Raw genomic sequence first — 17,662 nt, 5'->3', positions numbered from 1 at the left:
CTGTTCCACTCCGGTCGCCGCCCGCTGACCAGGCAGCTCCAACAACTACCGCTGCCACCGGCTGCCGTACAGTGCCTGCACCGGAGCCAAAACATCACCGGGAAGCATCAGGTACGACCGCCACCCCTGCAGCCGGGGAGACCCCTGAGTTCCCGTCCACCGCGTGCAACAGGCTGGTACTCCTCATGGAATAAATGGAGGAGTTGTGTTATCAATTCCAAGATGCTAAGCTGACCGCAATGGAGAAGTGGAAAATGTCCCTGCGGAAAGGAGAGCATTTGGTGAAGCCGCGTCCCCTCCGGCAACTCCTGATCTCCATGGAGGAGAAAGCTGATAACAAGATGACACCACTGGCAGGTGCGGCCGTAGTATCAATGGCCTATTCGTTAATCCCTTCGGTACCGCCAGCTGTAATATCGATACCTACTGCATTATCTACAACTACAGTTCAATGCAACCCTAAAGTGCAGGAACCAGCTACCCAACCCTTGGAAGTAGAACCTGAACTGCTGATGGGTGTTACCTTGCATCACGGATTTCCTCTACCAGAGATTCGTTATCCCCGCATTTCACCATGCAAGCGACAAAAACCTGATGCTTAAGGCAATGCTAATCACTAGGAGTACTCTAAATAACTGAACTGTTACCCAGGAGGGTATGGCCACCGTTGTGCCCTCATTGTTTGCTTCTGTTTTTCTTGCCTCAGTTTGGCATTAATCTGCTCTGATACAGAGACTGAACGATCATGAACTTGGAGTGATCCAAAAACTTTCCTGTATATAGTTTGCACCTCTTAAGGTGCTCTCTCTTGGTTTTACTCAAACCTCAACAAAGGACTACCTCAGACCTGAAGTTCTACTTCAGCACCAGGGACACTGCAAGAAATCCCGGCTGGGAGCGGTGTCCAGCACTTGCAAGAATTATTGTTGTTTTACCGTGAAGTCTTTTATATTGTGCCTTATAAAAAATGTTGGTAGCAATGTTTAGCTATCTGATTAGGAGTGAATATCTTGCAAAATCTAGCTTAGGAGCAATGCTTAATAAAAATGTGAAGTTTTGAATAAATATTTGAATCCAGGTGACGAACCAGGGTCAGCGGTTGTCACCAAGGTAGCACTTCAGGTTGTAGTAGCAAAACTAAAGTTATTTTAAGTAACGTTTAAAAGTGAAAAGCGCCTCTCTTAGGAGAAGAAGCTTTATTAGATAGTCTATAATGTTTACTGCTGGCAGTACTGTTAAAATAAATTTTTGTATGTTCCTTATGTAACATCCTTTGCTTCACTTGCAGCCTGCGGACGTGCTGTGTTTAACGGTGGGGGTATGTGACGCCCCTGAGGGTTCAGTCGCCATAGAGGTACTGCACCTCCCTCTGAGGTGTGGTACCACACTATCCAGGTAAGGTGGAGACACCTGACCACACTCCAACACCTGCACCCGGCACAGACACTTTAGAATAGTGGAGCACCCTGTAAGTCACCGTATCCTGCGTGAAGGAATCCGTAGCAATTCCAAAACGCATTGGATTTTTGGCTCCTTTTGCACACCGTAGCTGATCTGGGCACCACGTGACCGCGTGAGTCACATGACCCGAATACGTCACGCAGGTCCTGCCAGCGTTCACGGCGCTTACTCGCACCTCAGCGTCTGGCATAGCGAGCGCCCGCCACCGGCCGGGGTGGCGCTCCAGGACTCATCTCCTCTCACTCGTTGGACTAACTTAAAGGATCTAAAGATAAGTACTAAATATCCTACCAGCATGGACTCTGTTCTATTCAATCAGCTGAAGGTACCGGACTTGTCTAAGTGTTTGCTGCTAGTTTGCTTATCCACTACTCTGGTCCTACCTGCACTATTAGCACCTAAGTTATGTTGCCATCAGCACTTTATTGTCCTATGCATATTTTCACAATTGTTTTTTGCAGCTTATGATTACACCACCAGCACTTCAGCGCTGTTTCCTTTAGAGCTATTTAGGATATAAACATATTCAGCACGTTTTGCACTTTGGGGTACTACAAATTGCTCATCAGCACAAGCTGCTAAAGCATGTAGTCAGTCGCAATTAATTGAGCGTTCCTTATATACATTTTATATTATATTTGTACATTTTATATATCCTCTATATTGAGAGGTTTTCATGTGCCCCTTTTACTTCATGTGCCTCTCTTATTTCCTCCATCTAGTTCGCCTTATTGATCCTACATCTGATTTATCAACGGGCACTTTTCATACGAATATCTACTACACCATCACAGGTAATTAATTTTGATCAGTTTTTGTGTTTATATGCTTGAATCGTTGCGTGAATACTTCTTTAATACATCTTTGTAATTCCCTTTTCCCTCCTTGTGGTGGGGGCTCTGGTACTTGCTGCTGATCCAGTATATATATATATATATATATATATATATATATATATATAAATAGAGCTATATAAAGAGGAGCTCCACCAGTACATCAAACCGGTGAGGAGAGGAGGCAGCCACATATGGATCAGGATCAGCAGCTCCATCCTCACCTCTCAGTCTAATGTCTATCTCTGCGCTACCTATATCCTATATACCACCGCCAGAGTCACCCTACTTCAATCCAGACTGCTTTGAGATCTTACAAAGAGAAGCCGCCCACTATCAGGGCCTGGGCAAAGTTCTCATCTTTGGAGACCTCAATGCAAGAACAGGGAGAGAAAACGACTTCCTGACCACAGACGGGAACATGTACATATTTGGAGCAGAGAATGACGGCCAAGACTCAATACTCACAGAGAGAAACAGCTATGACAGTACAGTCAACAAAAGTGGTAAAAAGCTCCTGAACGTATGCAGAAGTTTAGGACTTTATATTCTTAACGGGCGAACCAAAGGAGACTCCTTAAGGAGGTGTACACTAAACTCCCATGTAGGGAGGAGTGTAGTAGATTATGCCATTACACATATTAACCTGGCAAATATCAGCGCCTTTATAGTCTCCCCACAAACGCACCAGTCAGACCACAGCCAACTTCTTCTGTACCTGAAATCTACAGAGAAACCATCCACTCAAAAGCCACAGCAGAGCGGCCTCTTCACCTGGCCTCCATCCTATAAATGGCACAAAATGTCGGCATTAAAGTATAAAGAGGCTCCAAGCAGACCTGAAATACAGCGGATGCTCCACCACTTCTACAACTATGAATACCAGCCTAACCCAAAGGGAGTGAGTCAAGCTGCAAAAGACCTCAACAATATATTCTATGTAATGGCCAGACTGTCCGACCTTAAATTCAACTACAAGAGACCAAAAGAAAAACAGATCAATGGATGGTTTGACAGAGAATGTAAAGCCGTACGGAAGACCCTGAGAACAGCCTCAAACAAGAAACAGAGACCCCAACCACCTGGGTCTGAGGGAAGCCTATGAAATCATACAAAGGCAGTACAAAACCATCCTCAGGAGGAAGAAGCAGAGTTACATCTCCACCAAACTTAACCAACTCCAAGACGCCCTCCAAGACAACTCCTTCTGGGAACTATGGAACCACATGGGCACAAAAGACAAGAAAAACAACATCCATATCCAAAATGGCAACATCTGGCTCCAGTACTTCAGAGACCTCTATAAAGACATTCCAAAGGAAGAACTAAGCCAAGAACAGGAAAGCATAATGGCAAAACTAAAAGCAATGGAGCAAAAAGTAAAAAATTTCCAAAACCCCGTGGATGCACCTATTACATTACAGGAAGTAGCAGAGAGAATCTCTTCCATAAGATGTAGAAAAGCCGGTGGCCTGGATGGAATCCTACCAGAAATGCTGAAGTACAGCCCACCAGAAATACAGGCCGCAATGGTTAAACTCTTCAATATTGTGCTAAGTGCCGGCTACTTCCCTCGTACCTGGAATCAAGGCCTCATCACACCCATCCACAAGAATGGGGACAGGTATGACCCTGCCAACTACAGAGGCATATGTGTCAGCAGCAACCTGGGAAAACTGTTCAACAGCATCCTGAACAAGAGGATCCTCAGTTTCCTCACCGAGCACAATGTCCTCAGCAAGAGCCAAGCAGGGTTCATGCCAAACCTCCGCACTACTGACCACATCTACACCCTGCACAGCCTCATTCAGAGCCACGTCCACAATACAAAGAACGGGAAGATATACGCCTGTTTTGTGGACTTTAAAAAGGCCTTTGATTCGGTGTGGCACCCAGGCTTATTCCTGAAACTGCTGGAGAGCAGAATAGGAGGAAAGACCTATGATGTTATCAAAAGCTCCTACACCGAGAACCTCTGCAGTGTGAGTGTGAACGGCAGAAGAATGGCCTATTTCCAGCAGAGCCGGGGAGTCAGACAAGGCTGCAGCCTAAGCCCAACGCTCTTCAACATTTACATCAACGAGCTGGCTACCGCTCTGGAATCTTCCACAGCACCAGGTCTCACCCTCCACGACGCACAGGTAAAATTCCTGTTGTATGCAGATGACCTGGTGCTTCTGTCACCAACCGAGAAAGGCCTCCAAGACAGCCTGAAAATCTTAGAGAAATTCAGCTCCACCTGGGCACTACCGGTCAACCTAAAGAAAACCAACATCATGGTGTTCCAGAAGAGAAAGAGAAAATCAGACCAGCACCCTTCATTTATCCTCAACAACTGCGCCCTTACAGGAACGGACAAATATACCTACCTGGGCCTAGAGATTCACTGATCAGGGAGCTTCAAACAAGCCATAGAGACCCTGAAAGACAAGGCATGCAAAACCTTCTATGCCATCCGAAGGAAACTCTACCATCTAAAGCCACCAGTGAGGGTCTGGTTAAAAATCTTTGACTCTATCATCTCCCCAATCCTCCAGTATGGCAGCGAAGTCTGGGGTCCTCACACCTACCCAGACTGGTCAAGGTGGGATTCAAGCCCAACAGAAATATTCCACCTGGAATTCTGCAAGCACCTTCTCCAAGTCCATCGGAGCACCTCCAACAGTGCTTGCCGGGCCAAGCTTGGCAGATTCCCTCTACACCTAGCAGTTCTAAAGAGGGCACTGTCATTCCGGGCTCACCTACGTAGGAGCAATCCAAGCTCCCATCACCATAAAGCCCTGACACATGTAGGGGAAACAGAAAAAGCAGGACCCTCGGAACAGCTCACCCAAACCCAACCTGACCAGAACACCAATCACAACAACCTGACAAAAGCCAGAATCAGGAAGATGGTAGACGAAGGCCAGGAGAGGTACGTAAGTGACTGGAAGAACGACATCATCAGCTCACAGAAACTGACCATGTACCAGAGTCTACAGAGAGACTACAGACTGGCTCCATACCTGGAGAAACTCCCGGACCCCAGAGACCGCAAGATCCTGAGCCTGTATAGACTCAGTGCCCACAGTCTGGCCATCGAATCCGGCCGACACAGGCAGAGCTACAAGCCCAGGGAGGAAAGACTGTGCCAACACTGTGACCAGGAGGCCCTGGAGGATGAGACCCACTTCCTGCTACACTGCTGCAAGTACTCAGCAGTGAGGGACACTCACTTCAGGAGACTCTCACATCTCTTCCCGGATTTCACCACCATGAAGGAGGAAGAGAAAACATATATCCTGCTGGGGGAAGAAGAGAGAGCAGTGGAGATAGCAGCGCAATATGTGAGCGAATGTCATAGACTGCGAGAAAGAGAACTATGATATGCCATGGACTTCTATGGCCCCCACCCTGGATATGCCCCAACCCCCCATCCACCTTCCCTATGCCATGGACTTCCATAGCCTCATCCTGGATCTGCGCCATCCACCTTTCCTACAGCCCCTACCCAACATCACTACAGTCCCTATCCCCATTACCTTCTGTACACTTGCTGTGACAAAACTAATGTGTATTTAGTCCTGCCAATAAAGCTTCTTTTAATCTTGAATCTATATATATATATATATATATATATATATATATATATGTACACTCACTGGCCACTTTATTAGGTACACCTGTCCAACTGTGTGTTAAGACTTAATTTCTAATCAGCCAATCACATGGCGGCAACTCAGTGCATTTAGGCATGTAGACATGGTCAAGACAATCTCCTGCAGTTCAAACCGAGCATCAGTATGGGGAAGAAAGGTGATTTGAGTGCCTTTGAACGTGGCATGATTGTTGGTGCCAGAAGGGCTGGTCTGAGAATTTCAGAAACTGCTGATCTACTGGGATTTTCACGCACAACCATCTCTAGGGTTTACAGAGAATGGTCCGAAAAAGAAAAAAAATCCAGTGAGCGGCAGTTCTGTGGCCGGAAATGCCATGTTGATGCCAGAGGTCAGAGGAGAATGGGCAGACTGGTTCGAGCTGATAGAAAGGCAACAGTGACTCAAATTGCCACCCGTTACAACCAAGGTAGGCAGAAGAGCATCTCTGAACGCACAGTGCGTCGAACTTTGAGGCAGATGGGCTACAGCAGCAGAAGACCACACTGGGTACCACTCCTCTCAGCTAAGAACAGGAAACTGAGGCTAAAATTTGCACAAGCTCATCGAAATTGGACAGTAGAAGATTGGAAAAACGTTGCCTGGTCTGATGAGTCTCGATTTCTGCTGCGACATTCGGATGGTAGGGTCAGAATTTGGCGTAAACAACCTGAAAGCATGGATCCATCCTGCCTTGTATCAACGGTTCAGGCTGGTGGTGGTGGTGTCATGGTGTGGGGAATTTTTTCTGGGCACTCTTTGGGCCCCTTGGTACCAATTGAGCATCGTTGCAACGCCACAGCCTACCTGAGTATTGTTGCTGACCATGTCCATCCCTTTATGACCACAATGTACCCAACATCTGATGGCTACTTTCAGCAGGATAATGCGCCATGTCATAAAGCTCGAATCATCTCAGATTGGTTTCTTGAACATGACAATGAGTTTACTGTACTCAAATGGCCTCCTCAGTCACCAGATCTCAATCCAATAGAGCATCTTTGGGATGTGGTGGAACGGGAGATTCGCATCAGGGATGTGCAGCCGACAAATCTGCGCCAACTGTGTGATGCCATCATGTCAATATGGTCCAAAATCTCTGAGGAATGCTTCCAGCACCTTGTTGAATCTCTGCCACGAAGAATTGAGGCAGTTCTGAAGGCAAAAGGGGGTCCAACCCCTTACTAGCATGGTGTACCTAATAAAGTGGCCAGTGAGTGTATATATACACTAGCGCCGCTATATCATTAATATGTTATTATAATTACTAGCTGAAGAACCCGGCGCTGCCCGGGCATAGTAACTAACTATGGTTAGTTATAACAAATTATAATAATTATATATATATATATATATATATACAGTATATATATATATATATATATATATACACACTAGCTGAAGAGCCCGGCGTTGCCCGGGCATAGTAACTGACTGGCTATTTATAATAGATTATAATTATACTTCACATAAATTGTCGCTGTGTGTCATCTCCCCTGTATATAGTATATACCTGTGTGTCATCTCCTCCTGTATATAGTATAGCTGAAGAGCCCGGCGCTGCCCGGGCATAGTAACTAACTGTGGTTAGTTATAGAAAATTATAATTATCCTCCATCCCATAGTCCCGTGCCAATATACCCATCATACATATCCACGATCCCATAGGCCCGTGCCCATATACCCATCATACATATCCTCCATCCCATAGTCGAGTGCCCATATACCCATCACACATCCTCCATCCCATAGTCCCATGCCCATATACCTATCATACATATTCTCCATCCCATAGTCCCATGCCCATATACCCATCATACATATTCTCCATCCCATAGTCCCATGCCCATATACCCATCATACATATTCTCCATCCCATAGTCCCATGCCCATATACCCATCATACATATTCGCCATCCCATAGTCGAGTGTCCATATACCCATCACACATCCTTCATCTCATAGTCCCATGCCCATATACCCATCATACATATCCTCCATCCCATAGTCCTGTGCCCATATACCCATCATACATGTCTGCCATCTCATAGTCCCATGCCCATATACCCATCATACATATCCTCCATCCCATAGTCCAGTGCCCATATACCCATCACACATCCTTCATCTCATAGTCCCATGCCCATATACCCATCATACATATCCTCCATCCCATAGTCCCGTGCCCATATACCCATCATACATATCTGCCATCTCATAGTCCCATGCCCATATACCCATCATACATATCCTCCATCCCATAGTCCAGTGCCCATATACCCATCACACATCCTTCATCCCATAGTCCCGTGCCCATATACATATCCGCCATCCCATAGTCCCGTGCCCATATACCCATCGCACATCCTCCATCCCATAGTCCCGTTCCCATATACCCGTCATACATATCCTCCATCCCATAGTCCGGTGCCCATATACTCATCACACATCCTCCATTCCATAGTCAACCATTATGACATCATAATGAGTGGCGGCAGGGCTTGCAACCTATGATGACATCAGCGTCGCCATGGCAACCATTGTGACATCATAATGAGGGGCAGGGCTTGATACGCACACACTGTTTCCCCAGTATGCAAATAGGGGCATTATGACATCATAATGAGGGGCAGGGCTTGATGCGCACACACTTTTTCCCCCAGTATGTAGATAGGGGCAAAATTGTTTGGTGAATTGGAACGCGCGGGGTTAAAATTTCGCCTCACAACATAGCTTAGGACGCTCTCGGGGTCCAGATGTGTGACTGTGCCAAATTTTGTGGCTGTAGCTGCGACGGTGCGGATGCTTATCCCGGACATACACACATACACACTCACACATACACACACACATACATACACACTTTGAGTTTTATATATTAGATATATATATAAAGATGAGTGTATGACCCCGCCCACTCCACATAGCCACATTCACTATAATATCTCACATCATCCCGTCAGCCAGTGCTACTGGACTACTACCCCTAATATCCCACATCGTCCCATCAGCCAGAGCCACCGGACTACTAATATCCCACATCATCCCGTTAAAGCCACCGGACTACTACCCCAATACCCCACATCATCCTGTCAGCCAGAGCCACCGGACAACTACCACTAATATCTCACATCATCCCGTCACATCTGCCAGACTACTACCTTTAATATCCCACATCATCCCATCACAGTCGCCGGACTACTACCCCTAATATCCCACATCATCCCGTCAGAGCCACCGGACTACTACCCCTAATATCCCACATCATCCCGTCAGCCAGAGCCACCGGACTACTACCCCTAATATCCCACATCATCCTGTCAGCCTGGGGTCAGAACTAGAACACTGAGTGGAACAGTCCTCACTTCCATACCGGGGATCCCTTTAATAGAACCCTGGGGTCAGAATCAGAGCACTGAGGGATTTGCCCTAACTTCCGTACAGGAGATCCCTTTAAGAGAGCCTGGGGTCAGTACCAGAGCATTTGAAGGCAATTGCCCTGACTTCCATAAAGGGGATCCCTTTAAGAGAGGACTGGAGTCATTACCAAAGTGCAGATTGGATTTACCCGCACTTCCATACCGGGGATCCCTTTAAGAGAGGACTGGGGTCAGTAGCAAAGTGCAGATTGGATTTGCCCTCACTTCCATCCCAGGGATCGATTTAAGAGGGGCCTTGGGTCAGAACCACAGCGCTGAGTGGATTTGCCCTAACTTCCATACAGGAGATCCCTTTAAGAGATCCTGGGGTCAGTACCAGAGCATTTGAAGGCAATTGCCCTGACTTCCATACTGGGGATCCCTTTAAGAGCCATCTGGGGTCAGTACCAAAGTGCAGATTGGGTTTGCCCTCACTTCCATCCCGGGGATCCCTTTAAGAAAGCCTAGGATCAGAACCAGAGCGCTGGATGGATTTGCCCTGACTTGCATACCAATGATCCCTTTAATAGAACCCTGGGGTCAGAATCAGAGCGCTGAGGGATTTGCCCTAACTTCCGTACAGGAGATCTCTTTAAGAGAGCCTGGGGTCAGTACCAGAGTATTTGAAGGCAATTGCCCTGACTTCCATACCGAGGATCCCTATAAGAGAGGCATGGGGTCAGAGCCAAAGCACTGGATGGATTTGCCCTGCCTTCCATACCGCAGATCCCTTTAAGAAAGGCCTGGGGTCAGTACCAAAACGCTGAGTGCATTTGCCCTAACTTGCATACCATTGATCCACGGGAGGAGGGGATTCATTTCTGTCATGTGCTCGGTGCTCCTTTCTGGGGGGCAGACAATGGCTGGGAGCTTATGTTCCTGGGGATGCTAGATTTCTCCCACCATGTCAGTGTCTGCTGAGGTGTTATCAAGTGGGAAAACTTGCTCATAGCAACCAATCACAGCTCAGCTACTTTTAACCAACTCTGGTGAAATGAGAGATGCTTAGTGATTGGTTGCAAGGAAAACTGTTGATCATAGCAACCAATCATAGCTGAGGTTCTTTTGAACAGCTCTGGTGAAATGAAAGATGCTTCGTGATTGGTTGGTGATACACACATACATACATTCATTTTTATATATAGAGATTTAAAACTTGTTTGTATAGCATTAACATATTTTGTAACACTGTACCGAGATTATCTTTGATCAACAATGCCTGTCAGCAATTTCCCTATCTCAGACACACTTTGTACAGTTTCACGGAAAACAAATTAACCTATCAATCTGTTTTTGGAGAGGGGAGAGATACATGGTAAGAACAAACAAATACCAAACACATGTAGTTGTATGTGGCAATTATTCGCTTGTGTGTAATCCCAAAAATAAAAAAGATTTAAGATATAACATAAAAATATGTAATTATTTTGTATTTAATGGTATCTTTCTCGTTTACCAGCGTGGCATCCTAGTAATCCAAGGTGTAAAGTACAAACTAGGCTTGGCAGTTTCATTGTACAAGAATCTAGTCCCATGTTAATCAGTAGATAAACAATCTGCAGGCTCAAAGGTCAGAAAAAGTGAGTGACAGAGAGGTAGAAAGTAATTTATGTCTTACTAATTTTTGCAGAGAAATTTTCAGCAACAATACATTCACTTGATTTGCGATGGGTCGTGTGATAATTCTTCTACAAATCACCCTCTTCATACAAGGTAAGAAGTTGTTAATACATTAAATGAACAATAGTGAATATATAGGAATATATGAATGGTTAAATGTTTTTAATTAAGATGCTATGTATACAGTGATAGTTTAACATGTCAAAATTAGGGACATAGCAAACGGTAATGTAATAAGAGGACACAGAGGTTATTCTCATTACCAGTTGAGACCAAAAAAAAGTATAAATTATAATTTGGTAATAAATATTTTTAGTAGGAAAATCCATTCTTATATCAAAAAGTTAGATTTCTGGGACCACCACTATTGTCCAGTCATGGGAGTATTGGGGGTGGTGAGGAATTGTATGAAGCTGTCCTCACGCCTTCTCTCTCATATCATTGCATGGAAACATCGAACACTCCACCGCAGCTCCACGCTACAATTCCTCTTCATAGACACTTTTGCGATTAGGAAACAAGGATTCGAGTGCCCATACCAGTAAATTGTCCATAACATTAGCACATATCCTCCAGATAAAGGAGGGTCCCTGAGCAAGAATTGTATATGACCCTTTATGTGTCTGGGACAAAAGCTGCTTGCAGCTATTGAGGTCGAAGTGGTCTCATTTACTTGGACGGACCCCATGGCATATCCACTTCTGTTCCAGGTAAAGGATACCTGTGAATAGTGGAAAATCCCTTTAAGGTAAAACACACTATACATATCAAGAGGCTTATACATAGAGAAAAATAATCGAATGAAACTCCAGTCGTTCAGCCTTGATTATATCCTTCTTTGTAAACATATAACTGTCCAATAAGTTATCTTTCTCTAATTTTGACTTTTTACAATTCCAAGTTTATTAGATTGATTTGTTATGTACAATAATATGGTTAGAATTAGATGACCACAATGAGATTCCTGAACTGTATTTCATAGGGAACCTGCCTAATAACAGTTTGGATTATTTTTTTGTTTGTTTTTGTATACATAAAACTCTGAAATTCAAATGAACAGCATATATATCTTTTTAATATACAGGTATTGTAGGAGCTTCATTTTTTGCAGAGGAAGCTACAAATCAGTTTTTAAGGCTCAAAAGACAAGCATTCTCCAGACATTTTTGGGAACCTACACCCACAGAAAGCTCATGGGCATCCACAATGACAAACCAGGTATTTTGTCACGAAGTGATTAATTGCTGGTATACTTTAATTGGTATTGAAGAGATGTAAATATTCAGACAAACTGAGGCTGTAAATTTAGACTTGCCAGTCTGATGATTGTGCTACATTTATGGTGAAGGTTTGTACTGGTTAATAAATCTGACACAATTAGACACTTCTCTCTAACTTTACACTAGGCCTTGGTTGGCTTACTTTTAGAGACACTTAGTTACCTCTTACAACGTAATGTTGGCTCAGCAAGTATCCAGCGCTGCATCATCGTTTCCATTCAACATTTAGGAAACTAGAAACTGATCTCATTATTCTCTAAAATGTTTGGTGCATCACTTGTTGCCTCGGACAGGTGAATGGAATGTGCACCTATGCTCGCATGCACTGGCTCCCAATGGCCCACCGTGATTTATCGTATTTTTCGGATTATAAAATGCTCTGGATTATAAGACGCACCCCACATTTTGAGGAGAATAAAAGGAAATTTTTGTAATATATAAAATGGTGGTGCTTCTTATAATTCATGCGTCTTATTGCTTATCGGGGGTGGTGGCTGTGGTGAAGAGGGGTCCCAGGGTCACTGCTGGAGGAGGCAGCAGTGGGGTGATGCTGCAGGCTGGGAGGAGGGGGTGTCCGATGTACAGTGTGCCGCAGCAGGTGTCCGGTGCTGCTGGGGTCTCCGATGCTGCGGGGGGCTCTGCCAATATTTTGTGAAAGGCCAGAGCCCCCACCCAGTTCTGTGGTTTCCTGTGCGGTGGACTCCGGGAAAATGGCCGCCGGGGGCGGCGCATGCGCAGATGAAGATCTTGGTATCAAGATCTTGGGAGATGAGATTTCAGCGCCCGGGATTTTGATGCCAAGATTTCCACCTGCGCATGCGCTGCCCCGCGACAGCCATTTTCCCGGAGTCCACCGCACAGGAAACCACGGAACTGTACAGGGGCACTAGCCTTTTGCAAAATGTCAGCAGAGCCCCCGCAGCATCGGAGACCCCAGCAGCATCGGAGACCCCGCAGCAGCGCCGGGTATCCCAGCAGCACCGCCAGGCACCCCCTCATCCCCCAGCCTGCAGCAACGGTATCGGTAATGTAGATACGCAGTATAAGATGCACCCCCATTTCTCCTCCAAAATTTTGGGGAAAAAGTGCGTCTTATAATCCATAAAATACGGTAATTGCAAGACATTGATGGGTTCCATGGCATTTGGGGACCTGCTGAAAACCCTTTTGCTGATATCTAGGTACTCCTCTGAAGCTTAAATAAAGTCCGGGGTCACACGAGCATAGACTCTCTCATGTGAAAGAATCGGATCAATTATGTAAATGACTTTAAGATCAAACTCTGACCCGAGTGGCAGCTTAATGTGATACAATTCTCTCAGGTGAGAGAATCGTAGCACAGGTGAGATGAAGATGGAGAACAAGATTTCTCAATCTTCTCCATTGTGTGAGTCCACGGAAATTTGACTGCATTCGAATGTCATCCAAGTGCAGTAAAATAATTTCCACTCACCCATAGACTTGAAAGGGTGAGTGCAATCCGTTTTGCACAGCAATCCGCAGCATGCTGCTATTTTTTTGTGGCGATTTGGAATGAAAAAAATGCAGATGTGCACTGCCACATAAGATAACATTGGTCTGAGTGCTATGCAATAAAATATGGGAAGAAGCCCTACATCTGAGCATCAGGAGACTGAGATTTTCACCAAATACTGCAATACTGCGGTATTATACTATGCAGTATATATATCAGGGCAGCACGGTGGCTCAGTGGATAGCACTGCAGCGCTGGGGTCCTGGGTTCAAATCCCACCAAGGACAACATCTGCAAGGAGTTTGTATGTTCTCCCCGTGTTTGCGTGGGTTTCCTCCGGGCACTCCGGTCCCACATTCCAAAGACATACTGATAGGGAATTTAGATTATGAGCCCCATCAGGGACAGTGATGATAATGTGTACAAAACTGTAAAGCGCTGCAGAATATGTTAGCGCTATATAAAAATAAAGATTATATAAAAAATATAGAAAAATGTTGAATCACCCCTTTTTTTCCACCATTAAAAATAAATAAATGTGAACAATTTTAAAAATAAACATATTTGATATTGCCGCATCCAAAGTCTGGTCTATCAAAATAAAAAAAAAATTAACCCATACACTCAATGCTGAAATTAGAAAAAATAAATACCGTAAATGGCAGAATTACAGTTTTTCAATCACCAATTCTCCCTAAAAAAGGCAATAAATAGTGATCAAGACTGTCACATACACCACAAATTGGTATCAATTAACCCTTTTCTGACATCAGACGTACTATCCCGTCCATGGGACCCGGGCCCCTATGCCCATGGACGGGATAGTACATTAGTGCGATCAGCGGCGCCCATGTGGTGAGCGCCGCTGATCTCGGCCGGGTGTAAGCTGATTATCACAACTGACACCCGTCACTATGTGTCAGGGGCGGTCACGGACCGCCCCCGACACGTTAACCCCTTGCACACCGCAATCAAACACGATCGCGGTGTACCGGGGGTTAAAGGGAAGCATCGGCAGGGAGGTGGCTCCCTCCGTGCTTCCCTGAGCCCCCCACAGCAGCGCAATGTGTCTCTTTCCCTGCAGGCCCCCGGATCTAAGATGGCGACGGGGACCTTCGAGGGCCTGCAGGGAGCTGGCTTCCTCAGTGCCTGCAAAGCGCAGGCATGAGGAAGCCTTCTGCACTGCCTGTGACAGATTGCTGATCTGTCACAGTGATCTGTGATGTGACAGATCAGCGATCTGTCACAGGACAGTGATGTCCCACCTGGGACTACTTAATAAAGTTAAAAAAAAAAAAAAAAAGTGTAAAAATAATTTTTAAAAAATCGCTAAATAAATTTAAAAAAAAAAAATTCCCTAATTAATTCATTTTTTTTAAATAAAAAAAAAGCAATAAAAGTACACATATTAGGTATCGCCGTGTCCGTAACGACCTGCCCTATAAAACTGTTCCATTAGTTAACCCCTTTAGCGAACCTCTTAAAAAATAAAAATAAAAAACGAAGCAAAAAATAATGATTTATTATCATACCGCCGAACAAACAGTGCAATAACGCGCGATCAAAAAGACGCATATAAATATCCATGGTACTGCTGAAAACGTCATCTTGTCCCGCAAAAAACTAGTCACCACACAGCATTATCAGAGAAAAAATAAAAAAGTTATAGCTCGCAGAATAAAGCGATGCAAAAATAATTTTTTATATAAAATTGTTTTTATTGCATAAAAGCGCCAAAACATAAAAAAAGACATAAATGAGGTATCGCTGTAACCGTACTGACCCAAAGAATAAAACCGCTTTATCAATTTTACCGCACACGGAATGGTGTAAACGCACCCCCCCAAAAGAAATTCATGAAACGCTGGTTTTTGTTCATTCTGCGTCCCAAAAATCGGAATAAAAGCGATCAAAAAACGTCACGTGCCCGAAAATGGTACCAATAAAAACGTCAACTCGTCCCGCAAAAAATAAGACCTCACATGACTCAGTGGGTCAAAATACTGAAAAATTATAGCTCTCAATATGTGGTGATGCAAAAACTATTTTTACAATAAAAAGCGTCTTTTAGCGTGCGACAGCTGCCAAAAATAAAAACCGCCATAAATAGTAAATCAAACCCCCCGTTATCACCCCCTTAGTTAGGGAAAACTAATAAAATTAAAAAAATGTATTTATTTCCATTTTCCCATTAGGGTTAGGGCGAGGGCTAGGGTTAGAGTTAAGGCTAGGGTTAGGGCTAGGGTTAGGGCTGAGATTAGGGTTAGGGGTGTGTTGGGGTTAGGGTTGGAGTTAGAATTGGGAGTTTCCACTGTTTGGGCACATCAGGGGCTCTCTAAACGCAACATGGCGTCTGATCTCAATTCCAGCCAGTTCTGCGTTGAAAAAGTCAAATGGTGCTCCTTCCCTTCCAAGCTCTGCCATGCGCCCAAACAGTGTTTTACCCCCACATATGGGGTATCAGCCTACTCAGGAAAATTGCTAAACAACTTTTGGGGTCCAATTTCTCCTGTTGCCCTTAGGAAAATAAAAAATTGAGGGCAAAAATATCATTTTTGTGGGAAAAAAATATGATTTTTTTATTTTCACGCCCGGGCGTTATAAACTTCTGTGAAGCCCTTGGGGGTTCAAAGTGCTCACCACACATCTAGATAAGTTCCGTGGGGGGTCTAGTTTCCAAAATGGGGTCACTTGTGGGGAGTTTACACTGTTTAGGTACATTAGGGGCTCTCCAAAGGCAACATGATACTCGCAGAGCATTCCATCAAAGTCTGCATTCCAAAATGTCACTACTTCCCTTCCGAGCCCCGATGTGGGCCTATACAGTAGTTTTCCCCCACATATGGGGTATCAGGGTACTCAGGACAAATTGGACAACAACTTTTGGGGTCCATTTTCTCCTGGTACCCTTGGGAAAATAAAAAAATTGGGGACTAAATGATCATGTTTGCGGAAAAAATGATTTTTTTATTTTCACGCCCGGGCGTTATAAACTTCTGTGAAGCATTGGAGGAGTTCAAAGTGCTCACCACAAATCTAGATAAGTTCCTTGGGGGGTCTAGTTTCCAAAATGGGGTTACTTGTGGGGGGTTTCCACTGTTTAGGTACATCAGGGGCTTTCCAAACGCGACATGGTGTCAGATCTCAATTCCAGCCAAAAAAGTCAAATGGCGCTGCTTCCCTTTTGAGTTCTGCCATGCGCCCAAATAGTCGTTTACACCCACATATGGGGTATCAGCATACTCAGGACAAATTGCACAATAACTTTTAGGGTCCTGTTACCCTTGGGAAAATAAAAATTGGGGGTGAAAAGATAATTTTTGTGGAAAAAATATGATTTTTTAATTGTACCGCTGTACGTTATAAACTTCTGTGAAGCCCTTGTGGGTTCAAAGTTCTCACCACATATCTAGATAAGTTCCTTGGGGGGTCTAGTTTCCAAAATGGGGTCACTCCTGGGGGGTTTCCACTGTTTAGGTACATCAGGGGCTCTCCAAACGTGACATGGCGTCCGATCAGAATTCCAGCCAATTTTGCATTGAAAAAGTCAAACGGCACTCCTTCCCTTCTGAGCTCTGCCATGCGCCGAAACAGTGGTTCCCCCCCATATATCAGGTATCAGCATACTCAGGACAAAGATTATGAGAAATACCTCTTGCAACATACTGTATCTTGTAATATTATAATGCCAGTTTTCTGGTGTAGCAGGGATGATAATTTCCCTGAAAAATTTCATATCCTATTTAATTCAATCCTATTTAATTTGATTTTTGGTTTGCACTGGACCAGGTAAAAGAACCCTTCTAGAAGAATATGATAAAATACCAGTATTTTACTATTATTAGCTAAAATCTTGCATTTGTTTTTAATAGTTGTTAACAGATCATGCAATGGATCTAACAAATGAGCTGCAAGGCTCTTTTACTAATCATGTACAAGC

The 17,662-nt window shown here is 44.5% G+C and overlaps 1 protein-coding gene across 1 annotated transcript in view; it reads left to right on the top strand.

Annotated features, from left to right (window-relative positions):
* The first annotated feature begins 10,908 nt into the window (after positions 1-10,908).
* CUNH3orf85 (chromosome unknown C3orf85 homolog) overlaps positions 10,909-17,662 on the top strand; it is a 41,140-nt gene continuing 34,386 nt past the window's right edge. The window contains exons 1-2 of the mRNA XM_073542525.1: positions 10,909-11,061; positions 12,053-12,186. Coding sequence (XP_073398626.1) covers positions 11,016-11,061; positions 12,053-12,186 — 180 coding nt within the window. The 5' untranslated portion in view covers positions 10,909-11,015. The remainder of the gene's footprint in view (positions 11,062-12,052; positions 12,187-17,662) is intronic.

Source organism: Dendrobates tinctorius, unplaced genomic scaffold (genome assembly GCF_039654945.1).
Source record: "Dendrobates tinctorius isolate UK_male_01 unplaced genomic scaffold, ASM3965494v1 ptg000127l, whole genome shotgun sequence".
Lineage (NCBI taxonomy): Eukaryota > Metazoa > Chordata > Amphibia > Anura > Dendrobatidae > Dendrobates > Dendrobates tinctorius.
The sequence above is the reverse complement of the archived record's forward strand: the minus strand, read 5'-3'. Positions and strand labels throughout refer to the sequence as shown.